Here is a 25,757-nt window from a genome sequence, read left to right as displayed (position 1 = left end):
CTAGACCTTGTACAGCGTCTGCAGCAGGTTGTGGCGGGCAAAGGAGCAGGCTTCCAGGGCGCCATTGGGCCTGCAGGGAGAAAGGGATCAGTGAGGGGACCCCAGGGCTCAGACTCCAGCCGGGTGTGGACCCTGACTGTGAAGTGGGGCCTGGTTTTGAGGCCTGAACGGTGCCCAACTCCATTTCCTAATTCTACAATGACTGCTCTGGAGATAGCAGTCCATCCATGTATGTGTGTGTGGGGAACAGGAGTCTCTGAGAGCTGGGGCCAGGACACAGGTCACCAGGTGGGACCCTGAGCTTTTCCTTCCTGCCAGACAGCCTCTCCAACGACCCCTCCAGCTGGCACAGGACCCAGGAGCCTTCAGTAGTCACTCAGGCCCCACGAGCGCCTTGGTACATGGAGGTTGTCAGCTGACTGTGAGTGGGGAGTGGGGTGGGGCAGGGACCAGCACTGAGGGCACCTGTGACTGCTGCCCCATGGACACAGCCTGGTCCCGAGCAGGCTTGGCACCCCCAGCAGCCAACCAGGAGCTGAGGGCTGATGCATGTCACCACACACCTAGTCACCTGAGGGGGAAGGAGATAACCACTCCACGGGGAATGGGAGAAGACCAGCTGCACAGAGAGCAGCGAAGACAAGGCTTCCTGACATGCTGCGGGAGAAGGTGACAGAGGCTCTGTCAGTGGGTGGCGGGTAGGGGCCTAAGCAGCGTGGGCTAAGCCGGAGGCTGAGGCAGGATCACCCTCCATTGGCACAGACTTGGGGAAGGTGGGTCTCGCATGAGGTAAGGGCTCTGGCAGAGGAACATGTCAGTCAGCTGTACCTTTAAAGGCCTGTCAGTTGCTAGGGAGTGTGCAGTGAACACGTGGATGTGACAGGGAAAGAGGAGACTGGCATCAGCTGGGCCCTGCTCTCCCCGCAGCCTCCACTCATGGCCCCAAGTCCACTCACGTTGTGTGCCATCAAAGTGCGGAAGGGGGCCAATCTTACCCAATACCTGAGGCATCAGGTCATCTGAAGGTCACACATGGCTCAGGGAGGACATAGGGGACAGAGCGCTCCCAGAGGGCACAATGAATGCAGAACTCAGATCAACACCCTCACACCTGGGCCTAGACACGGACCTGGCCTCTTACTAGTGTTCCACCATGTAAAGCTCCTTAACCGACGTGGGGGCTGGCTTCCTTATCTGGACAGTGGGGATTGTGAGCCCTACGCCCCCAACTGGGCAAAGGGGAGACTCCGGGGGTAGGTGAGACTCAGCAGGCACTTCATGATCCAGCAGTCTCTCCGAAGTCTAAGGCTGGCTGGAGGGGCTCTGCTTGACAGGGCCAGCCAGTGACACCGACACGGGCACACTCACTTTGTCATGAAGGCCAGCAGGAGGGGAGCAAGGGTCTTGGGGAAGTAGTCCTGTTGCACCACGTGGTTCAGAGCCATCAGGGGGCCATACAAGTTGGCAATGGCCTTGATCTTGTCTTCACTCTGAAGGGAGAGCAAAGCAGAAGGCTCTAGGAGTGACCACCTGCAACAGCGCCCTCCGCCGAGGTCAAGCTGAGTCAGAGTGCCCCAGGGACTAAGTGTGGGTGACAGAACTTGAGGTTGTGGGTGGGGAGGCAGTGAGGAGGGAGCAGCTCTGGTTCCTCTCTCTGGGTCCCTGTTCCTTCCAGCCTCACCTTGAGCAGACCCATGTGAATGAGGAGCCTGGTGAGGAAGGCGTTGGAGTTGAAGGAGGATGAGCTGAAGGCCTTCTTCATTAAAGCATCTGTAAGAAGTGCCCAGAGGGAGGTGAGTTACAGACACGGGTTCACTGTACCCACCAGGCCCTGCAGGGGTGAAGGGGAAGTTGAGGCAGCCCCCACTGGGGAGTTTCAGATGCTTTGCAGGATGGGGGCTGAAGGCCTGGCCAGGGGCACTTGTTTGTGTCCTAGGCTGTTCCAGAAAAACAATTCTGGCAACTTCTTTCCACAAAAACCCATGGAGGTAGGATGCCAGGTAGACCTGCAGACTCTCATCTGGACCAGCCACACTTCCCACAGCGTCTGCCCACCACAGGACATGGTGGAAGTGGAAACAAGATCCAGGGAGGTCTTGTGAAAGAGGCAGCATCCTCCACATGGGGACCTCCCATTAAAGTGACCAAGGTGCCCACGTGTACAGAGGTGGGGATGGAGGTTCAGCTCTCCACCTCTGCCAGAGGAACTCTTCAGGTCTCTATCCATGGGACCTTCAGACATGACCCTCTGCTCTCTCCAGGCAGTGGTCTGCACACTAGCGCCAAAGCACAGGATGACGGGAACCAGGCGACATTCCCCGGGAGAAGCACCAAGCCCTCTGGGCCCTGCCCGCCCACATTACCTACTGCGTCCTGCACCGCAGTCCTAACGGTGGTGTCATCCTTGAACACCGAAGACACCTTCAGGAAGGCAGAGACCACCTTCTCAGGATCAGACGTGTCGGTCTGAGGGGATGAGAGAGCCATGGAGACTGCCATGAGGGCACAATCTCCCGGGGGCCACGCTCACTTACAAGTTCTTATGTTAAAGCAGCCCCCTCAGCCCCTCTCCCACAACTTGCCCCCTTTCTCAGCACTCTCAGAAGGCAGCAGTGGGCTTGGCCAGGCTGTTACCTGCTGGGCTATCAACACGGAACTCTTGGGTCCCAGACGCAGCAGCTTCTCTGGAGAGGGGAAAGCGAGGAAGGTAGAGACGTCCGGAGGGAGTGGGGAGGACAGCACAGGAGCTGGTTCCTGAGAAACAGGCAGCATGGCATGGGGGTGCTCTGGAGCACCAAACCCTAGGTTCCTCCCAAACTCTGCCCAGCCCTACCCACAGAACCCTGCGCCTCAGTTCTCAGGTTTGATGCCAAGTCCAGAATTCTGACCCCACTCCCCAGGAGGAGGGGCACAGGTGCTGGCCCTCCCTGGGATTCAACGAGCTGGGCACTGCCAAGAGGATCTCACGGACGTGCAACCCCCAGAAATGACGGGGCACCTGGGGCACATGGGTAAGCAGTACCAGCCAGCACCAGCAGTGCCCAGAGAACAACGCTAGAGCAGGACTGCCTAGCCGTTCGCTTAACTGCTTCCGTAAAGTGGGAATGAGGCAAATGCACCGTGAGGTGGGGAGTCCTCAGTCCAACCCACAGTCCTCCTGGAGCTTTACAACAGGACTTGTGAGGGAACAGGGATGCGGGAACCTGGGCAAGGGCTGCCCAGTGTCCTTCCATTGCCCCCACAGAGGGGGCTTTCCCCACAGGGAGGCAAGGTAATCATGTGGTAGGTGGGATAACCTTTATCAGAACTGCCATTTACTTCAGTTTCCCTACCCTGATGCCTTTAGGACTCATGGCGTGGAGCTGTAGGATCAGCACTGGACTGTTCAAACCCACCCACAGGCAGTTCAAACCCACCAGCTGCTCCATGGAAACCCTATAGAGGGTCGCTATGAGTCGGAGCTGACTTAACCACAACAAATTCTTTTAAAAGTACGTATTTAAGAATGTTTTATAGTCTACATAATATTGGTAGCATTACTGTAACTTATTAAGTAGTCTAAATTTATAAGTAACTATAAAGGAGCTCTAGTAGCGTAGTGGCTATGAATCAGGCTGCGAACCTTAAGGTCAGCAGTTCGAGACTACCAGCTGCTCCATGGGAGAAAGATGAGGCTTTCTGCTCCCATAAAGATTTACAGCCTCGGAAACCCTATTACAGGGTCGCTGTGAGTTGGAACCGACTCGATGGCACTTGACAACAACAATATTGGAGTAAAGAGCTCTGGTGTGGCACTGTGAGCTAATGCATCGACTGCAAAGTTGTTTGAACTGCAAGGTTGGTGGTTCAAGCTTACCAGCTGCTCCTTAAAAACCCCTATACAGGGTCGCTATGGGTCGGAATCGACTCGACAGCACTTAACAACAACATATTGGGGTATACAAATATAGGTAAAATAGAACTATATGAGGTACTTTCCTTTGTTACTTCTGACTCACGGTGACACGGCAGGACAGATGGTTTCCTAGGATACAACGTTACACAAACAGGTCACCAGATCTTTTCTCCTGAGGAGCAGCTGGTGTGTTCGAATCACTGACCTTGCAGTTAGCAGCCAAGTATTTTAACCACTGCACCACCATGGCTCCTGTGAACTCATAGAACACAGCCCACAGCCATCCCATCAAGCAGACTCTGTGTTGTAGTGACGCTACAGGACAGGGACATACTGGCCGGAGGGGAGGGGGTCCAAGGAAATCATCTTTATGAAATCAGACTGTCTGCCACACTTTGCTCCAGTGGAAAGCAGCTGCCACGCACATTCCTCCCCACTTACAGGAGTTTGTAAATCATAAAAGTTGATTTTATGCACTTATTCGGTGAATTCCACACCTCACTCTTCCCCATCTCCCCCTGCCCCCATCCCCCCCAACACACAACAAGACATCTCAGGGTTTGGTATTCAGGGAATTAAGGCTCTGATCCTGGCAAACAGTGAGAAACTCACGCCAATATTCGAGTCTAGAATCTTCCTTGAGGGTGTGCTCGGCTCCTCTCCTTGCCCGTGCACCTGTGGTTCTTCTTCGTCCTCATCCTCTTCTTCCTCCTCATCTTCTTCTTCCTCCTCCTCGTCCTCCTCCCCTTCCTCCTCCTCGTCCTCATCATCCTCCCCCTCATCATCACTGCAGAATGGAGTTGGCTAAAGCACACCTTCTGGGCCTAGTGGCTTAAAGGCCCAGTGTGAGCCCAGCCAGATAGGAGGGGGCCTGGGTGGGGGTGGGGGTAGTCCATGCTCCCATGGAGGGGGGTTGGAGAGCCACCATTCATGATCTAGTCCTCAGAGAAGCCTGGCTACAGACAAGAATCATCATCTTGTCCCTGTCCCAAGAGAGCGAGCCCTCAGCTCACTGGGAACAGAGAAAAGGAAGGCTTGCTTCTCAGCTGGGGCCCAGGGGCTGTAAGGAATCCCACCAGGACTGAGCACAGGGAAGCTATGGGTAGCTCCTGAAGTGTCATTCCCCATTAATCCCCACCCCCAAAGGCAGCTCAGGGCCTGGTACCTAGACACAGCTACATGAAACAATCAGACAAAGCCAACATGGTGATTAGCGGGGCCTCAGGAAAAAGATTGAGGACTGAACAGAATCCCCTCTGCTCATCCCATCCCTATGTGTGGACCTCCACTCTCTCCCAGAATCTCTTCCTTTCTACTGGATCATTCCCGTCAGCAGGACTGAAACAGGCTGATTTTAAAAGCCATCTTGAGTGCCAGCCCTTTGAAAGCCTGCTTGCCACCCACCACCACCGTCTCTGTCACAGCGTGTCTGACCAGACCTGTTTCAGATCAGACCACAGGTGCCCTGCAGAGGACTGTGAGCCCACCCACTCCAGCAGAGAGCTCTGGGAGGGCAGGAACCTACCAGAGCACCTGGCACACATCAAAGGCTCAGGGGACGTTTACAGACAAGTATAAGAATCAGATGAAGGCACAGTCTGAGCCATACCTGAGGGACGCCAGCACCTTGGCCATGCTGAAGCCTTCCAGAACTTCCTGAACTTGCTCACAGCCTTCTCCCAGGGCATTGCCTGCTCATGGGAGGGAACCGAGTGTCAGGATGGGACCCAGGGCCAGTCGTGGGGATGGGCTGGTGCCCCCTACCAGCACCAAGGCCTGCTCCAGGCCACCCCTGCCATGACTACCATTGAGGTCCAGTTTCTCCAGCTCAGTCTTGTCCCCCATGGCCTTGGCAACAGCCAGAGCAGCATCTCTCTTGATTTCACAGAACGACAAGTTCAGCTCCTAAAGATAAAGAGGAAGGGGTGGTGGGAGTCAGAAACCTTGGCCAGGTGACCAGGCCTTAGCATAAGCTTCAGTTTCCCGGGCCAAGGGGGTGGGAATACCATTACTACTACTACCACAAATCAGCCAACAACATGCCAGGTACCAAACGTGTTTCAAACCCAGTTGTCAGCACGCTGGTCAGACCCATGGCGACCCCACCCACGTGTGTCAGCAGAAGCGTGTGCTCCACAGGATTATCAGGAGGTGACTTTTCTGCAGCAGACCAAGGTGCCTCTGCATCAGCACAATCTCCCAACCTTTCAGCTGGCAGCAGGCTCACTATAAGCACCGCCCCAAACTCAAACTGTCGTCTTGTGGACTCTGACTCATGGGGACTCAGGGTTCCAAAGCAGTCACACCTTTCTTCACAGGGTGACTGGTGAGCTCAAACTCCTGACCTTTTAGTTATAAACTGAGCACTTAACCACACTGCCACCAGGGGTCCTCTTGTATCATCCAAACCCAAACCCAACCCACTGCTGTTAAGTCAATTATGACTCACAGAAACCAACAAGAGAGAGTAGAACTGCTTAGGGTTTCTGGGACTAACTCTCTAGGGAAGCAAACTGCCTCATTTTCTTCCCTTGGAACAGCTGGTGGCTGAATTGCTGACATTACGGCCAGCAGCCTAATGCATCAAGGCTTCTGGCATTGCCCAGAAGACGGTGAAATCTGTTTAGACCGAACCTCATGATCTCATGCAGGAAGTTGGGCTCAGATGGGCAGAGACTTGTCCAGAAGCCGAACCAGGAGGTAGAAGAACTGGGCGGTGAGCCCAGGTCCATCTGCCTTTACACATGAGACCCCCCGCCCCGACTCCAGCACATGGGGGGGACTCCTGGTGCCTGGAGAGAACAGTTCTAGGTACCTTCAGCTTGGGGAGGCCCCCCCGGACAGCGCCTGCAATGGCCACGGCACCCTTGGAGCGCACCAGGCAGTCCCCAAAGTTGATCACCTCCACCTGCCGCAGGGTCTTCAGGGTCTGCAGAGAGGAAGTGAGGGTTCAGGGTGAGGCGCAAGGCCCAAGGGGGGCCCAGCCAGATCATACCCAACCATCCCCACACCCTGCCTCTTCTGTATGTGGTTCCTTGGCACCTCAGCCCTGCTCACCGCTTCCTTGTTGGCCTTCCAGCCACCAGCCAGCACCCCTGACAGCCAGAACCCCCTTCTTGAGGCCATGTGACCCTCTCACATCCTGCTCATGGCTTCCTATCACTTAAGAGGCCTCAACCAACTGATGCCAAATGAATAAAGGAGACACAGATGGGGCCATGCAGCCCGAGACTCAAAGCAGCGTCAACGGGCAGAACCACAGGAGCCGGGCCCAGCTCAGGAAGAAGGCAGTGCCAACAGCTATGATGACCATGCTATTCTGACACAGTCCAGCTGGACTGTGGTGATGCCAGACAAGGACAGGGGAGCAGCCACCTGCCCACCAGGCTCTGCACACCTGCACAGGTAGCAGCCACACCCAGCCCGCCCAGGTGCTGCCTCACCTCAGCCATGGCCACGGCCCCCTTCTCCGTGAAGGTGTTGTCATTGAGGTTGATGACCCGCAGCAGAGGGTTGATGGCGAAAGCCTGGGCCAGGGCCATGACACCGGGGTGATTGATCCCGTTCTGCGGCATGTGGACTTCCTCCAGAGTCCCGATGATCTGCGAGGGTGGAGAGAGCCATGAGCTGTGTGGGGACGAGTCCCAGGAGGCAGGAGGGCAGACAGCATCAGCTTGCAGGGGTTTACTCTGCACAAAATGGGAACTAAGCACAGGCAGGGCCTTTGTAGTCCCTGTGGCCCCAAGACAGTGTGTGGGGTCCCCCCAAACAGGTAGTCAGCTAAGGACCGTGACATGGTAGGGCATCTATGTCAGGCGCTCTAGAGAAGCCCACAACGTGATATTAACATCTTCAAGTTCAAAACTATGCAGGATTACAAAAGCAAGTCACCTAAACTGGAGGACAGTTATCAAAATATTCAAACCATAATGCGTGTGACAGCAACACTTCCTGCACTAAGTAACACGTCTAGGGGTGTTTCATGACTGACTGCAATTGTTAGGTTGTAAGGAACATAAACGCTGTTAGAGTGCTGGAAGGTGAAAACATTACGAAAAACACCAGGATGTTATCAGAGAGAGTGCTGGAAGACGAGCCCTCAGGTTGGGAGGCCTCAAAATACAACTGGGGAAGAAGAGCTGCCTCCTCAGAGCAGAGTTGGCTGTCATGACATGAATGGAGTAAAGCTTTCAGGACCTTCATTTATTGATGGGGCACAATTCAAAATGAAAAGAAATAACTAATCAGCCACCAAGAATTGAAACATGGAATGTACTAAGTATTAATTTAGAAAAACTGGAAGTTTTCAAAAATGAAATGGAAAGCACAAAGATCGATATCCTAGGTTATTAGTGAGCTGAAATGGCCATTTTGAACCAGACAGACAATCACATGGTTTACAATGCTGGGAATGTCAAATTGAAGAGGAATGGCACTGCATTCATCCTTAAAGAACGCATCAAGATCTGTCTTGAAGTGGATATTACACTGTCCGTGATAAGGTAATATCCATATACCTGAAGACTAAGGTGCGCCTGACCCAAGCCATGGTATTTTCAGTAACCTGATATGCATGCGAAAGCTGGACAGTGAATAAGGAAGACGGTAGAAGAATTAATGCTTTTGAGTTATGGTGTTCAAGAATATTGAAAAGTGCCATGGGCTGCCAAAAGAACCAATGGATCCATTTTGGAAAAAGTACAGCCAGAGTGCTGCTAGGAGGCCAAGATGGCCAAACTTCATCTCTCATACTTTGTACATATTGTCAGAAGGGACCCGTCGCTGGAGAAGGATATCATGTTAGGTACGGTGGAGGGTCAGAGAAAAAAAGGAAGACCTCCAGTAAGATGGATTGGCAAAGTGGCAGTATCAATGGGCTCAAGCTTGGCAACAATTGTGAGGTTGGCCCAGGAACAGGCAGTGTTTCGTTCTGTTGTGCATAGGGTCACTATGAGTCAGTACCGACTCCATGGCACCTAACAACAACAAGTGAGGTCAGTTAATGCCACTATTCAAATTTACACACCAACCATTAAAGCCAGTAATGAAACTGAAGAAAGCTACCAATTTCTTTAATTTGAAACTGATAAACATTAAATCAAGATGTATTGATAATTACTGGTGATTAGAATGTGAAGGTTGGAAACAAAGGAATCAATAGTTGGAAAATATGGCCTTGGTGATAGAAATGATGCTGGAGATCCCATGGTAGAATTTTGCAAGACCAATGACTTACTCTATCTTTTTAAAACAACGTTATACACATGGACATCACCAGGTGGAACACACAGAAATCAAATTGACTACATCTGTGGTAATTGTTGTAGTTGTTAGGTGCCATTGAGTCAGTACCGACCCATAGCGACCCTACGCATAGCAGAACGAAACACTGCCCGATCCTGGGCCAACCTCACTACTGTTGCCATGCTTGAGTCCGTTGATGCTGCCACTTGGCCATTCCATCTTGCTGGGGGGTCTTCCTCTTTTTCTCTGACCCTCCACCTTACCAAACAGGATATCCTTCTCCAGTGACTGGTCCCTCCTGGCAGTATGTCCAAAATATGAGAGATGAAGTTTGTCTATCTTGGCCTCCTAGGAGCACTCTGGCTGTACTTCTTCCAACACAGATCTGTTTATTCTTTTGGCAGCCCTTGGCACTTTCAATATTCTCCAACACCACAACTCAAAGGCATGAATTCTTCTACAGTCTTCCTGGATGATGATATGGAGCTTTTCCACCTTGAACATATCCTACCTGAATTTAGAGATCATCTCAAAAATGATGCACAAGACACTAATGACCAAAGATCAGAAGAGTTGTGGGATGACATCAAGAACATCATATAGAAAGAAAGCAAAAGGTCATTAAGAAGACAATAAAGAAAGAAAAGACCAAAATACATGTCAGAAGAAACTCTGAAACTTGCTCTCCAGTGTAGAGATGCTAAAGTAGATAGAAGTGAGAAGAGCCGAACATAACGACGATGATACAGAACGATGCAGAAAGCATCAAAAGAAGATGGAAAGAATATAGAGAATCTTTGTACCAAAAATAAATGGTCAGTATTCAACCATTTCAAGAAATAGCACATGATCAATGACACTGAAGGAGGAAGTCCAAACTGCATTAGGACAGAATGAGGCTGTGGGAATTGACGGAGTACAAATGGAAATCTTTCAATAAACTGAGGCAGCACTGGAGACACTCACTCATCTATGCCAAGAAATTTGGGTAACTGATTGGAAAAGATCCATATTTGTGCCCATTCCAGAGGGAGGTGACACAAATGGAATGTGGAAACCATCAAACAATTATCATTAATATCACATGCCAGTAAAATTCTGCTGAAGGTAATTTTATTAAAATGGCTGCAGCTGAACATCGGCAGGAATTTGCCAGAGGCCCAAGCTGGATTCAGATGAGAACATGGAATGAGGAATAACATTGCATCAGATGGATTTTGGCTGAAAGCAGCGAAAACCCAAAAGATGTTTACCTTGTTTTACTGACTATGCAAAGGCTTTCAACTGTGTGGATAACACTGTGAAGAATGGGCATTGCAGAACATTTCAATGTGCTCATGAGGAACCTGTATATAGACGAAGAGGTGGTTGTTAGACTAGAGGACACTGAGTGATTTAAAATCAGGAAAGGTGTGCCAGCGCTGTATTCTTTTATCATGCTGATTCAACCTGTATGCTGAGCAAATCATCTGAGAAGCTGGATTATATGAAGAAGAATGTGGCATTTGGATTGGAGGAACACTCATTAATAACCTGCAATATGTAATGCAGATGATACAACTTTGCGTGTTGAAAGTGAAGAGGACTTAAAATACTGATCAAGATCAAAGACCACAGCCTTCACAGTATGGTTTGTACCTCAATGTAAAGAAAAGGAATCTGCTGCACAAGACTTCTTTAAGTGTTTAAGGTGCATCTGACCTAACCCATGCTTATTTCAAACAGTATTACATGCATGTGAAAATTGGACAAAGAATAAGGAAATCTGTAGAAGAATTAATGCATTTGAGTTACAGTGTTCGAGACGAGTATTAAAAGAACCATGAAATGCCCAAAATCTGTGCTGGGAGAAGTACAGCCAGAATGCTCTTTAGGACACCATCTCATACTCTTGACATCTTATCAGGAGGGACATCATGCTTGGTAATGCAGAGGGTCAGTGGAGACCCCCACTGAGATGGATCAGCACAACTGCAACAGCAATGGGCCTCAAGTCTAAAGATTGTTAGGATGACGCAGGACTGGGCAGTCTTCCCTTCTGTTGGGCAGAGGGTCTCTATGAGTCAGAACCGCTTCAATAGCACTTAAGAACAAACAATATATATGCAAGGACTATAATGACAACCTCTGTGCTTTCTATTGGTGAGCAAGTCAGAAATGTCTACTGCTGCTAAGGTTTACTGTCTACACACACACTCAAAGGTTAGACAGTCAAGCCTGTGAAAGCCAGAAACCTGTTAGTGGAGGAAAATGCAGGTAGAAAAGCAGTTGAGACATTTCCTGTCAAGGGTGCGGTACTTGAGACCTGGAGAAACAAGGCAGTCTCATCAAGTCGGGTTCTCCTGGTTTTCACTGTAGTGAATTTCAGCTGCGATAGTGATTAACAGCACAATTTCCCACCGAGATTTACAGACGTCCTGGGGACCTCACAAACCCTGAGCTGAAGAGCCCCACCCTCAGAATACATGTTACAAAGGTTCAGTCCAAGCTCCACGTAACTCCGTCCCCAGCACCATGAGGACAGGGCTGTAGTGAAGTCCTGGTCTCTTAAAATCCTGGTGGCTGCACAGCGGCTGTTGGGGACCTGTCTCAGAGGGGGCAGACAGGGCCTGCAGCCTCAGGGGGCAGGTGAAGCATCAGGTGGTCCCCTGCATATCTGAGAAAAGAGACACAGACAAGCTCCAAAGTCTCAGCCCTGTGGGGTGGCCTCTCGTGGGCTCACCACCAGGGACAGAGATATATTCTGGGTTGGAGAAGCAGAGAAGCAGGAGACGAGGACCCCAGTGCTTGTTGAGCCTCAACCCCACCCTGGCTTCATCAAGGCCATGTCTGATCCGTTTCATCTCTAGATGCAGCGTGGTGAATTTCCTAGTATCTCTTGTAGTCATGGTCTACTTTCTGCTGGGTCTACGTAAGAGGGGAGAAGACACTGACAGGATGACATCATTCAGCTGTGGATGTCAGCAGGGTCCACTGTAATTATACAACCTGAAACCTAGCATGGGTTTAACAGAAGCCATCTTAGAAGCAAGAGGAGGAATCTCATTACCATCTAAGAAGAGCTAGGAGTGAAGTGTGGTCTCTGGACCCGGATATCGGGACCTCCTCAACCCAGGGGCAGAAAGCTGTGAACTGGAGCAGCGGCAGCAGCAGAACCAAGAACCGGAGCAGGAAACAACAGCACATGGACTTCCCAGGCCACAGAGCAAGTCAAGCTGAGTGACTCTGGGAAGGAAGTCTGCTTGTAGAGTGGGGTGCCTCCGGACACTTACACTGACCCACAGAGCTCGGGCCCAGTCCTCTCAGGCTGCGTCTGGTGGTGGAGTGGTGTGTCCTGTGGGCATTTATCAGCAGCTGGTGGGGACAACTGTGCCCTGAGCATTTCTGACCCTGAACTTCCTTAGAACTGTGAATATGGTGTCCAAGTTCTGTGTGGCCACTGCACTGGATTATGGAGCCCAACAGAAAGTATGCTGTGAGAGGGATGGCTGGAGGTTCAGTTTTGGCACCAGGGCTACCATCAGAGGTCACCAGGGCTATATGGTGACTGTGTGTCCACTGCTCTGGTGCCACTGCGCCTGGATTCAGCTGGGAAGACCCCTCAATGCATCAGCAGGAGCAACAGGGACTCACACAAGCGCAGACATGCACTAACACGAGGGCTGGGCTAATCGGTTCAGAGGGTGAAGGAATCCAAGGTGAATAGACCCCCTGGCGTCTTGGTGAAGTGCACACTGGATTTCCCCAGCAGGACTGAAGTCAGAGCTCAGCCGGTTTCTGACCACAGTGGTCAGAGGTAGTCACAGAACCACTCACCCCAAAAGCTTCTGCCAAGGCAGTGGCTCCATCATTCTCCAGACGGTTCCTGCCAGCCACAAATACCTTCAGGGCCAGCGGTTTCCCTTGGGCACTGGACTTGCAATGACACTCAGTCAGGGCGGCTGCCAGGATCTGTAGGGACAAGACAGGGCCCAGCCTGTGGGCAGGGTCTGTGGGGACAAGGCAGAGCCCAGCCTGTGGGCAGGAGGGTGTTGGCTCCAAAGGAACTGCTGCGGCCTCTGAACCGTCTTCCACATCCCACGCCATCACTGGTGATGGGTACAGAGACCCAAAGGTGCTCGAAAGCACAGTGGTCATGCCTCACATGTGCACAGCATCCAACAGTTCACACCTACTACTTTAATGCCCAGGGAAGCTCTTTGTGCCTCAGTTTCCTCAATGTAGACAGGAAACCCTGCCGTCCTCCTGTGGAAGCTGACACATTTCATAGGCATGAGGTTCGGGCTTCCCCAGAACACCCCAGCCTGGGCTGCACCTGTGTTTTGTGCTGCTGTGGCCACGTTGCCCAGCCAGATCAGCATCTCTGACAGTGCAGGCCCCTTGCCCAGCCCACCTCTCATGTCCTGGGACAGGACTGGCCGGATGGGCCCTGGAAGGCTCTTTGGCCTGTGATACAGATGTTGCCAAGCACATCTCCTGGATTATTCCTGCTGATCTGGAGCCAGCCTTACAGATGATGGTTCAAATCCCACCCCCACTGACCTGATAACATGAGCAATGTGATCTGTGGGCCTTTGTAAGCCCACACTGACTGAGACAGGACAACCCACCTTTCAATGTGGATGGGCAAGTTAAGCTAGTGCATACAACCCATCTTCAAAGATGTTTCCTATTGCTGTTGGCCTTTGTGTCTTTAACACTTTTCTCCCTTTTACTAAGTAGGGGTCAAACTGGGGTATGGATAGTAGGGAGAGAGGGGTGCCGACTAGGGCAGGAGTCATAATGACCTTGAGGTGAAGGATCAGAGCTGGTGGCCTAAGGAGCAGGCTGCCTCTCCATTAACCAGGCGGCCACACTGGCAGAGCACAGGGAAAGCTCAGAACACTGGGCCAGGCCTTACCCTGGGCTCCACCAGATGTTCTGAGAGCCCAGCAGTTCTGGGGGCCCCAATCCTATATGCCGCAGAGTCAGCAGGTCAGAGCATGGCAGCAGCTCGGCCTCCGTGTTGCCTAGGTAACACAAGATCCAGGGATGGTTGCTTGGCAACGCCACCCTCAGAGACTTCATCTCCTCTTCCAATAGCCACAGGCTGCTGTCTTTGAGGGAGAAATGACAGGCAGCCCTCCTAGGTAGGAGGTGGTGAGGGCCTGACTGAGGTGCTGAACACACACTTCAGACAGGTGAAAAGGAGCTGGGGACCCACCTTGCCTCCGCCGATGCCCATGCCACAGTTGTTGAGCTTGAGCTCTCGAAGAGTGAAGCAGGCCGAGCTCTTGAGCAGGCCCTCGAAGCCTCGCACACCATCAGGTCCGAAGGCGTTGTCACTCAGGTCCAGCTCCACCAGCTGGGCCCCGGCAGTGATGAGTCCCTCCCCAAGGGATGTCTGGACACAGAAGGGCCTCATGAAGAACACAGACACCCAGCAGGCAGTATTCCTGTGCCAGCCCAATGCCTGCATGGGCCACACTCAGGAAATGTGTCCTGTACACCCACTGTCGTCAAGTCAATTCTGACGCAGACCCACCCTGTGAACTGCCGTTCAAGAGGCCATCTTTACAGAAGCAGACTGCCACATCTTTCTTCCTCAGAGCAGCTGGTGGGTTTGAACCACCAACCTTCTAGCTGGCAGCTGAACACTTAATCCCTGTGACACCAGGGCTTCTAGGCTTCTGGAGGAGGCAGTATTTGAGTTCAGTCAGGCTGCCCATGGCCCATGGGAGGTGGGTGGGTGGGAGAGCACACTGGCCCCTGGGGGAGTAGATCCTGCAGATGCAGGGGGAGGAGAGGAGGCACCACCAAGGCCTCCAGCTTCTGGGGGTGACCAGACACATGGCGTGAGAGCAGACTTAGGGGAAAGGTACTAGAGCTCTCCCAGACACCTGCTGGACCCCTGGGCAGCGGCTCACTCAGAAGGTTCGTGGTGGGGGCAGAAGAGGGGAGACTGAGGCAGGAGAATCACCCAGCACACCAGTGACTGCGAACCCGCACCATGGAGGCCACCGTGGGCTAGCTGGTGCTGGGAGACATACTGACGGGGCTGCTGATTTGAGCCCTACCCACTGCCCTGAGCCAGGAAAGCCACAGGCTGACTGCAGCACACACTACCACAGCGGAGCTGGGAGCCGGAACACAAAGGCCAAGGGAAGCCTCCCATGATGAGCAGCCAAGGGAAATAGTTGTCTGGAGACAGGGAAAGGGCCAGAGAAATTGTGGGTGGCCGTCAGGGAAGAAGAACCACAGGGTACAGGGAAGGGGACTGCAGACAGAAGGAGTACTGAGTGACAGCATGCAGCTCGAGAGTGGCCCGAGGGACCCCTGGTCTTGGCTGGACTTGCTCCCACCTTGGCCCTGGCTCCCTGCCCAGTGGCTCTTCAACTGCTCAGGGGGCTTATCTTAGGCTCCAGAAAGGACAAGGTGTGAGAGAAACCTGGAGGGGCCAGTCCCAAACCTCTCCCTGTCAGCCTGGGGATGGGGTGGCAGCACTTACCAGGGCGGGTGGGATCTCGGACCTCAGTCTCCCCGTGAACATGTCGCTCCAGTGGCATCGCTTTGGGAGGAAGAGGAAAGAAGAGTGGGTGAGGGTTCTCAGAGGTGACCCTCGTGGTCTTGAGACTTCTTAGCAAACGCTGGACCCAGCAATGCTGAGACCTGGAGGCCTGTCCTCAAGTCGAGACCCCTAAGCCTGTGAGTCATTAAGGACTTCAGCCTGGAACCCCACCTTCACCCCCAATCAGAGCAACCCTCTCTTTTCCCAGGAGAGAAAGTTGATTCAGAGGAGAGAGATGTAACTCAGGCCTCACAGCAGGGCAGTAGCTGAACTGAGCCCAGGAGACCAGAATCCTGGTCCAGTACCCCTTCTCAGTAGCCACGAGCTATGGCCCGTCTTCAAGTTTCTTTCAACATCTGGCCCCCTCCAGAAGAAAGCCTATTTAGGGCTGGCAGCTCCAGCCTACACTCCACTTCTTTCTCCTCTGCTTTTTTCAATAGGGAGCAGGCCTGTCTCCAGAGCAGGCCCAGATGCCCCCAGCAGTGCCAAACTAGAATTTAGTAACACTGTTTTCTTTTTGTTACATTGCATTTATGTTAAGAGATACAGGTTTTCCATTTACACAAAGTGATTATTAGCCCACAGTGCCACATTATACTGGCCTTTAATGATTTCCTGGTGTGGCGTTGTGGGTTAATGCACCAGACTGCAAAGCTGTTTGAACTGCAAGGTCAGCGGTTCAAAGCTCACCAGCTGCTCCTCGGAAACCCTATACAGGGTTGCAATGGGTGGGAATTGACTCGATGGCACTTAACAACATAACTGATGTCAAAGTAAGCTGGTATAAAGAAAATATTCTTGTTTTTGTTGTTAGGTGCCATTGAGTCGATACTGACTCACAGCAACCCTATGAACAACAGAACAAAAAACTGCCCAGTCCTGTACCAACCTCACAATTGTTGCTATACCTGAGCCTGTTACTGCCACCATTTTGCCAGTCCACCTAGTTGGGTGTCTTCCTCTTCTGCTCTGACCCTCTACTTTACCAAACATGATAGCCTCCTCCAGGGACTGGTCCTTCCTGATAATATATCCATAGTATGAGAGAAGAAATCTGGCCATCCTGGCTTCCAAGGAGCCTCTGGTCGGACTTCTTCCAACATAGATTTGTTTGTTCTTTCGGCAGTCCATGGTATTTTCAGTATTCTCCTCCAGCACCATAACTCAAATGCAATAATTCTTCTATGGTCTTTCTTATTCACTGTCCGACTTTCACATGCATATAAGGTTACTGAAAATACCATGGCTTGGATCCGGCGTACTCTAGTCTTCGAACTGACATCTTTGATCCTCAACACTTTAAAGAGGTTTGTGCAATTTGCCCAATGCAATACGTCATCTGATTTCTTGACTGTTCCTTCACGAGTGTTGATAGTTGATCCAAGAAGAATGAAGTCCTTGACAACTTCAATCTTTTCTCCATTTATCTGGATGTTGTTTAGTGGTCCAATGCTGAGGATTTTTGTTTTCTTTACAATGATCTTCATTCAACACTAAGTATTTTTAAGTCTTCTTCACTTTCATTAAGCAAGAAAATATAAGGTTAAATAATGTCACAAAGATGGTGGCCGCATGGCAGGACCATGTGCCACACTGGCCATTTATATGTGACCTACTGGCACACAGCCCTACCTTCCACTTGGTTTGCTCTGCCCACCCCAGTAGAAAACCTCCGAGGGTCAACTTTGGGAATGATGGATTCACCCAACTTTCCTCTAAAGACCTAGCCCCTAACATTAAGTAAATTCAGCATTATGTATTCGTTTCACACGAGAATGTGTTTTTCTATAAAGCAAACCACTCTGACTCCCCGGAGCCTTGGCTGAAGGCTCCTTACACTTGGAGGAGATCAGTGGGCTCTGTCTATGCCAGGTCTGAGTGTGTCCCTTACAGCAGACATGAAATCTCATTCCGAAGCAGCCTGACCCCAGTTCTGATGAACAGAGGGTCAGGTCGGCATGCTTGGGAAGCAGTTGGTTCCGGAGTACAACCCTGGCTTCCAATCTAGACTAGAACCCAGACCTAGGCAGCCCCAGACCTCATACCATCCCACTAACTTTGAAATAAGACTTTAAGCCTCAGCACACCTCCAAGCCAGTCCCTGGAGGACCTCATGCTCGGAGAAGTGGAGGTCCAGCGAACAGGAGGAGGAGCAGCCATGAGATGGACTGACACAGGGCAGCAATAATGGGCTCAAACATGGCAGCGATTGTGAGCCTGGCTCAGGACCAGGCAGTGTTTTGGTCTGTTGTACGCAGGATCGCACTGACTCGATGACACCCAACAACAACAGCAGTAACAAGCAGCCCCTTAGCTTCTGCTCAGGGAAAGGACAGGCTCAGGCCAGGGGAGCAGCAGTCACTGCCTAGGCCTTGGACCTGACCCTGACCTTCTTAAGGCAACAGACAGGGAGGACCATTCCCTAAACATCCTAAACCAGGTTTCTTTCCAGGTCCACAGGGAAGGTCTTTCCCAGGACAAATTCAGTTTCCATCCTGTTCAGTGGACCCATGGAGTGATCACTGGACCTGGTGTGTCAATGTGGCTCGGTCATTTCCTTGTGTCATGGTCCCGAGCCCCATTCCCTCGACATGTCTCCCTCACGATGAAACGACACATGCAGGAGAGCCCAGCACAAGCCTAGCTCCATCCCTTATAAGAACAGTGTGTGCAATCCGGGGAGCAGGTCCTCTCATCTCCTGCCTCTACAGACATGTTCATCTGCTAATCCACCCTGCGCATCCAGGGCTGACAGCGACATCCACCCCAGGACGTGTGGACATGCACTTTGGGATGTGCAGGGAGAGGACTCGGAGTCACCCTTTGTGTCAGCCAGAGGGCACCCCTGGGCTCTAATCTTGCAGAACAGAGTGGTGAGCTGGTGGCCCTCAGCTGCAGCACTTTCTACCCACAGTGGAATCTGCTTGCACTGAGGCCATTGTCCTGAGCGTGGCAGGGGGGCTAGGGACTGGCCATTTTTTTCGTGGAGGCCCCCTGAACAAGGCAGGCTGAGTCTGTTAAAACTGCCTCCTCCCAGAAGTCCTGCAGGTATTATCGTGTGATCTGAAGGCTCTCCTGGCCCAGTTTGGTTCTTCCTCCTTTCCCTCTCACAGCTGTTGCCCACAAACCTCTTCCTCTCAACCCCAACTCAGTGTCTGCTTCCCAGAGGACCCAAGGGGCCCTGGCTATGGGGCGGAGAAGCTGCACGAGGTGACGACCATAGGGCAGGCTGGACACAGGTGGGTTTGCTGGTCCTGCCAAATCTCACCTTCAACTCGGATTTCTTCTCCAAGGCCTTGGCGATGACCCTGGCCGCTTCCACTCCCACCGTGTTGCCCTCCAGACGCAGGGCCTCTAAGCCATCAAAGTCTTCAATTTCTTTAATCACATCTTTAGCTGGCCAGAACCGAAAAACAGATCGTTAGACTTTTGGAATCAAAGACCATCCAGGCAGGAGAGAGCTCAGCAATCACCTTATTTATGGCAGACTCCAACAGCTGGTGTCCTGGCTCACAAAGGAAACTCAGACAGGCCACCCATTACAGACAGCTTCTCTAGAAGGAGTTAGGGTCACATGTGGGGTTAGTAAAAGGCTTGGGACCAAGTGAGAGGGGGCAACTGGATGCTTGGAACTGAGTGGGTGGTATGTGTGGAGGGCGGGAACTCACTGGGTCAAGAAGCGATCAACTCACACAATGGTCTTCCTGTTAAATGACTTTCATTCATTACTGTACTACTTTACTATTATGCTGGAAAATCCAAAACCACTGAACCAGCTTGTGGCCAGGACAATGATGTGGCAGTCTGCTTCTGAAAAGATTTACAGCCTTGGAAACCCTATGGGGCAGTCTACTGTCCTACAGGGTCACTACATGTCCCCAGAGAGTTTGGTTTGGGTATGTACACTTGTGGATGTAACTCCATTCAGGAATAGGGTTTTACTATGCTAATGAGACCATTTCAGTGTAGGGTGTGTCTTGAGACATACATCAAGATGGTCAGGCAGAGAGAGACATGCAGACATGGGGAAGACGGATCCCTGAGTCTTTAAGGACCAGGGAAGAAGCTGAAACAAGACAAGGTCCTTCCCCCAGAGTGGATAGAGAATGTCTTCCTCTAGGAGTCCTGGTGTAGCACCGTGGGTTAATGCGCTGGACTGCAAAGTCCATCGGAAACCCTACACAGGGTCACTATGAGAGGGCACTGCCCTGGATTAGAACTTACTGCCCCTAAACTGTGAGAACATAAATGTAAATTTGGTGAAACCAACCACTAGTGGTTTTGCAGTTACAGCAGCATGTCTGTATTTCTGGGGAGGAAAGCAAGCGTTGAAGTCATTATCTTGAGGTGGTGGGGCTGTGGGCGGATGCTGCACCTCTCTCTAGAGTGCAGCACAATGCTCTCAAGGTATCAGCTGTTAAAGGATCTGAAATGTGAACCCAATTCTTAATAAACAAAAAGAAAACAAAGGAATTCAGCAATGTTTCTTGTTGTTAATTGCCATCAAGTTGGTTCGGACTCACAGCAATCTTAGATAGGGTTTTTGAGAGCAGCTGGTGGGTTTGAACCGCCGACCTTGTGGTTAGCAGCCCAGTGCTTATCCTACAGTGCTACACAAGGACCCCACTATATTGTTTTTGTTGTTAAGTGCTGTCAAGTCAGTTCTCACTTATAGTGACCTGTATAGGATTTCCCAGGACCGGCTGGTGAGTTTGAACTGCCAAACTTGTGGATCAAATCAATCTTATGATCTAGTGCCACACCAGGACTAAGTTTAGGAATGAGAGAAAAAAACACAGCTGTTTAGGAATGATGGGAAAAAAAAGTCTACAAGGAAATCCATGCAAACAAGTCACATCCCGAGGATGATGTACGGAATGTATGACGTATGATAACAAGGACATAGGTTTTCTTCTTTCATCTTTTCTGTTTTTTTAAAATGAAAAAGTATTGTTACCTTTACAATTTGAACAAAGAACACATTGAAATCTCATGAAATAAAGCAAAATTTCATCTGGATGATGTGGAGATGGCGCACCTGGAGATTCTAAGACTCAGAGAGGGCGAGGGGCTGTGTGCTGATGACCACAGGCTTGCAGGTATACCCTTTGGTTGGCTGATGATGCACAGAGGGGATTGTAATCATGACAACGAAATGATATATGATACAATGAATGTAAAGGTAATGTTCTCCCATGTAAACTATCACATAATTCACAATAAAAACTGTAAAAAGCAAAACAAAACAAAAACACCAGCGAAATTCCGTCTGGCTGGCAGAAGGAGTAGGGGTGACGGTACATGGACCTGTGCTGAGGAGATAACAGCGTGAACTTGATCACAGTGAGGACCACAAAAGGGCCCTGAGAAAGGCTGCAAATTGCAGACTGTAAGGGACTGACTGTAAGGAGCTCTGGTAGCGTAGTGGTTACCAATCGAGCTGTGAACTGCAAGGTCAGTAGTTCGAAAGTACCAGTTGCTCTGCGGGAGAATGATGAGGCGTTCTGCTCCTGTAAAGATTTACAGCTTCGGAAACCCTGTACAGGGTCACTATGAGTTGGAACCAACTCCACAGCACACAGCCACCACCACCAAGGGACTGACTATAACCAAGGGACTGACTATAAAAAGTGGGGTTGGGGGCTTCACACCCGCTGCTCTCTGCCTGGGACGGGCCCTCACTCACTGTTTGTGTGGCGTTATCCGAGCTGTGTAGCATCACTACTTCCTCAGAAACCCTTGCCCGACCTCCCTATCCAGGCCTAACAGTCCCTGGAGCCTGTGCCAGGGTCACAGTGGTGCGTGTGCGTGTTCCCACCATCGCTGTATCACCCTGCAGGACTTACTAACACCCATTGTCCGCATGAGCCAGGAGCTCCATCAAGGAAAGGACAAGCTCAGCCTTTGCTCATAACTCCATCCCCCAGACATGGGCATATAACACTCCTAATGCCAAAGAGGACATTTTTACAGTTGAGAAAATACTTTCCTTATACAAGGAGGCTTCAAAAAGTTCATGGAAAACACTTGGAGAGGACAGGGATGGGCAACTTGGACACTGGCTACTCAAAATGGGAGGTGGGTGGGTGGGTAGGCTACAAAGGCAAGAAGTGACTGGCTTACAAGCTTTAAAGAGGGAACCTAGATCCAGAGGGCGCAGAGGAAGGTAGAATCTCCACTGAGTAGTATCCAATCTGTCTGGGCGGAGCTGATGAAAGGAGACGGGGATAGGACTCTTATGATACAATAGTGAGTAATTGTTATCAGGACTGACTGTGAGGGTTGGAAATGTAAAGGTAGATGTTTTATAGCAAGGAAGGGAGGGATTAACTTTGCAGTCTAGGAGCAGAGGTCCCTGGGACCATCAAGGGAGAAGAGCAGAGAGTGGGACCCTATCCAGAGAAGCAGTGATGCCTGAGATGGAGGCAGAGACGACGTGGAGAGATGGAGCAGCTGAGGACTTTAGACACAGAGAGGGAGAGGGGCTGTGTGCTGATGACCCGGGGGCAGGCTTGTAGTATACCCTTTGGTTGGGAGATGATGCATGGAAGGGATTGTAACCATAGCATTGTAACGATATACGATAGGATGAATGTAAAACTAATGTTCTCCCATGTAAATTATCACATAATTCACAATAAAACATTAAAAAAAAAAAAAAGTTCATGGAAAAATGGAATGAAAAGATCACGGAATTTCCTCCACAAACTTTCTGAAACCCCCTCGTAGTGTAAGTTGTTTGAACCGCAAGGTTGGTGGTTCAAGCTCACCAGCTACTCCTTAGAAATCCTATACAGGGTCGCTATGGGTCAAAACCAACTCAACACCACTTAACAACAACAACAGTACTAATGCACACATTCTCCACTTCCATCTACTAAGGAAACTTCTAACATGTCTATTTCACAGATGAGTAAATTGAGTCCTGGTGTAGCGCTGCAGGATAATGCACTGGACCACGAGGTCAATTTGAACCTCAAGGTCAATGGGTCAAACCCACCCAGCCACTCCTTGGAAAGCCTAAACAAGGCTGCTGTGAGTTGGAACTGACTCAATGGCACTTAAAGACAACAACAAACTGAGACACAGAGGGTGAGTGAGTGCCCACCAAAGGCACACAGCTAATAAACTGACATTTAGTTCATGACAAGGAATGTTGGGTAGGCATACCCCACCCCAAGATTTCAAGGAATAAAGCGACTCTGCCCAGGAGTTCTGGGAAAATGGCAGAGCCTGACTTCAGATTAGTTTTCCAGAACTGAGCCTACGTCCTCCTCCTCCCCAAGCCCCTGTTCCTGTGATCCCCATGGACTTCACAAGCCCCCCAGCTCCCCAGCCCCAGGTCACAATCTCCTGGGGATCACTCTGGGACTGCACCCCCAGGGTCCTAGTTGCCCAGGACAAGAGCTGGGGCGGGGTGCCTTGTGGCCCTAGGGAGACCCCATCTACAGGTCAGGGACTGTCAGGTGAATAAGGAGAGCATCTGGCTGCTCATGGGCATTCGTGTGGTCCTCATAGGCCAGGTGTCAGCGAGTGGCTAGGCAGAGCCCTGAGGCGTTGACTTCACTCAGATCCCAAAGTCCTGTGCTTTTCTCAACCTCAGTCTTGGGGAAACACAGCACAGCCCCAGCCTGGAAGGACAGGCAGCCAAGTGGGGCGAGCAGGGAGGGGGATGTTCATAGACGGGCTTGCCTCTTTCATCTGGTTTTCAACCCAAATGGAATGGTGCATAATTGATAGATGACTCATGGAACAGGTTAGGGATGGGCCCCCATTACCCCCAAAACCCAAGTGTCAAGAGGCTGTCTGGCAGGGATTTCTCCTCTCGCCCTGCACCACCTCATAGACTAACAAAGCCTGGGTGTCCTTAGTCTGCCTCAGAAACAAGGAAGTTTTTCTTTGGTCCTTCAGTCACTTAATTGTTCTTAAGTGCCAAGGAGTCTGTACTGACTCACAGTAGCTCTGTGGAGAGTTTCCAAGGAATGGCTGGTGAGTTTGAACTGCCAACGCTGTGGTTGTCAGTTCAGTGCTTATCCTGCAGCACCACACCAGGTGACTTAGTGACTTAGGAGGGGAAAGGAAAGCAGCAACCTCAGCGTCGGCCTCATGGTGGCGCTCACCCACCCATCGTCAGCTCAGCTCCTTCCCAGCTTAGAGGGCATTTCCAGGAACTGGATGTCCTGTGTCATAACTCTGTTATCCTTGCCTGGTGAGTGTCTTCTCAACTCCTCCTTCAAACACAGTTCAAACAGCACCTCCCCTACAAAGACTTGCAGACCCTTCCACTCCCCACCCTCATTCTCACAGCCCTCTGCTCAGGCCTCTTGGGAGGTACCTCATTCTTCCTCCAGCTTGTTAGAGGCTGGGGCTGTTACTGGGCATCCCTGGGAGCCCACGAAAGGAGCTACCTTCAGAAGCCCATGCTGATGAAGTGAAGAAGTCACTAGCATGACTTTAGAGCCAGACAAACTTCAGTTCGAATCCTAGCTCCCCGACTTACAGCTGTTCCCTCTGACAAGTCCTTTTATCTCCCTGAGTCTGTTTCCCAATCTACCTCAGGGACTTTTGTGAAGATACACTGAGATACTCTTTGCAGGGCACTGTGGGACTTCAAAATGTCTGTTGAAAAATCCCACTGTCTTCTCAAAATTCCATTTTTCCACAAACTTTTTGAAGCCCCCTCATAAATACTCATGAAATGTGATCTAAAAACAAGTCCTTATTCACTGAGCTGAGATTTGTCACTTCACAGAAATGGGGGCTGGGCTTGGCTGGACCTGAGGAAATCCTGACTTTGCTACTTACCAACAATGTGACCTTCAGCTACTTAAGTCTCTCCTTCACCTGCAACAGCATTTCCACAACAATCACCCCACACTGCACCATGGAAGACTTGAGGATCCAAGTCCGAAGCCTCGGTACATGTTCAGGCCCCATGTACCCAGTAACCTGAGCACTCCCACCTGGGCAACCCCAGGCCAGGCTCCCTGGTTGAACCAGAGCCTCGAGGGACCTCCCAAACACTGACGTGGACGCCTTCACTTCCAGGTTGGTCAGCGCCAGCAGCCTTGGCCAGGAATAGAAAGACAAAATCTGTGTTGGGGTCCCTAATCCTCTGCAGTTCGAGTCCTCCAGCCTTCCCCCTGACCCTGAGACCTGGACTTGTTTGAATGCATTCTGTGAGTGCCTCAGCTCTGAGGAGGGCACCAGGAGGGAGGGAAGAGCACTGGACCTGAACTCAGAAGTCAGGAGCAAAATTTGGGGCTGCCGTAGCCGGGTCCCGAATTACCACCACCTCCCTTGAGAGCTAAGGGGCCCTTCCTGTCTACCAGCCTGAGCAGTCACTATCAAGAATGTCCAATGCCAGCATGGGGACAGACAGGGAAGCCCGCTCATGTTCCAAGCAGATCATCCTTAGGATGGACCAAGACACACACCTCAGAGTGCCACTGGGACAAGTGATGGGGATAATGGTGCTGGAAGAGTGTCGGTCAGTCAGCTCCCTCACGCAGACACCCTCCCAGACTGCACAGGCAACTTACCATCTTCTGCAGTGTTGAGTTTGAGGCTCTTGCCCTTGAAACTCAGCTGTCCCCCGGCCACTTGGGTTTTGGCCAGTGTTTCTGCCAGCTTGGCAATGTCCTCGGAGGCCATGCTGGCCACGCTGGTGGGCTCCCTTGGAGACCTGCAGACTGGGGAGTCTCCTAAGGCTGCTGGTTGAAGGGAGAGGAAAGAGCATCAGAGACCCGAGTTACACCCCGGGCGAAAAGAAATCAGCATGAGATCAGTCATCTTTCTCGAAAAGTGAAGGAGGTAGCAAAGACACAGTCACACTCGAACTTCTGAAGAGTTGCCATCTCCCTACAAGTCCTCCTCTGCTCAGCTGGCCAGTGGTGGCCACCAAGCAAAGCCATGTGCTCTGTCCCCAGAGGACAGCAGCACAGTACCAGTCCAATGGCTGCTAAGCACACACCTGCCTGATCATCTTGGCTGCCCTCTGTTTGAGGGTCCCACTCCTCAAACAGGACACAGATGGCTATGGGATCCAGGTCATCCATCCCAGAGAACATA

General features: G+C 51.2%; 1 protein-coding gene across 1 annotated transcript; it reads right to left on the bottom strand.

Annotated features, from left to right (window-relative positions):
• On the bottom strand, positions 1–25,373 carry RANGAP1 (Ran GTPase activating protein 1). The gene is made up of 15 exons (XM_006866876.1): positions 25,229–25,373; positions 18,955–19,082; positions 15,627–15,686; positions 14,343–14,522; positions 12,956–13,090; positions 7,339–7,497; positions 6,711–6,824; positions 5,701–5,800; positions 5,505–5,586; positions 4,508–4,682; positions 2,635–2,754; positions 2,364–2,466; positions 1,682–1,770; positions 1,369–1,490; positions 1–70 (listed from the first exon to the last, which is right to left on the bottom strand). Exons 1-15 carry the CDS (start codon positions 25,338–25,340, stop codon positions 1–3), a joined length of 1,749 nt encoding a protein of 582 aa, XP_006866938.1. The 5' UTR covers positions 25,341–25,373.
• Positions 25,374–25,757: the final 384 nt, after the last annotated feature.

Source organism: Chrysochloris asiatica, unplaced genomic scaffold, assembly GCF_000296735.1.
Source record: "Chrysochloris asiatica unplaced genomic scaffold, ChrAsi1.0 scaffold00097, whole genome shotgun sequence".
NCBI lineage: Eukaryota > Metazoa > Chordata > Mammalia > Afrosoricida > Chrysochloridae > Chrysochloris > Chrysochloris asiatica.
This window is presented reverse-complemented; position numbering and strand designations above follow the sequence as displayed.

What these genes read in the sequence shown, in the direction of transcription:
- RANGAP1 (XM_006866876.1), bottom strand. Translation starts at nt 25,340, where the DNA reads ATGGCCTCCGAGGACATTGCCAAGCTGGCAGAAACACTGGCCAAAACC. An exon ending in GGGGCCTCCCCAAGCTGAAG is followed by an intron (nt 5,801 to 6,710) that starts GTACCTAGAACT and finishes CTTTATCTTTAG; the next exon opens with GAGCTGAACTTGTCGTTCTG. An exon ending in TTCACATGGGTCTGCTCAAG is followed by an intron (nt 1,491 to 1,681) that starts GTGAGGCTGGAA and finishes CTCTCCCTTCAG; the next exon opens with AGTGAAGACAAGATCAAGGC.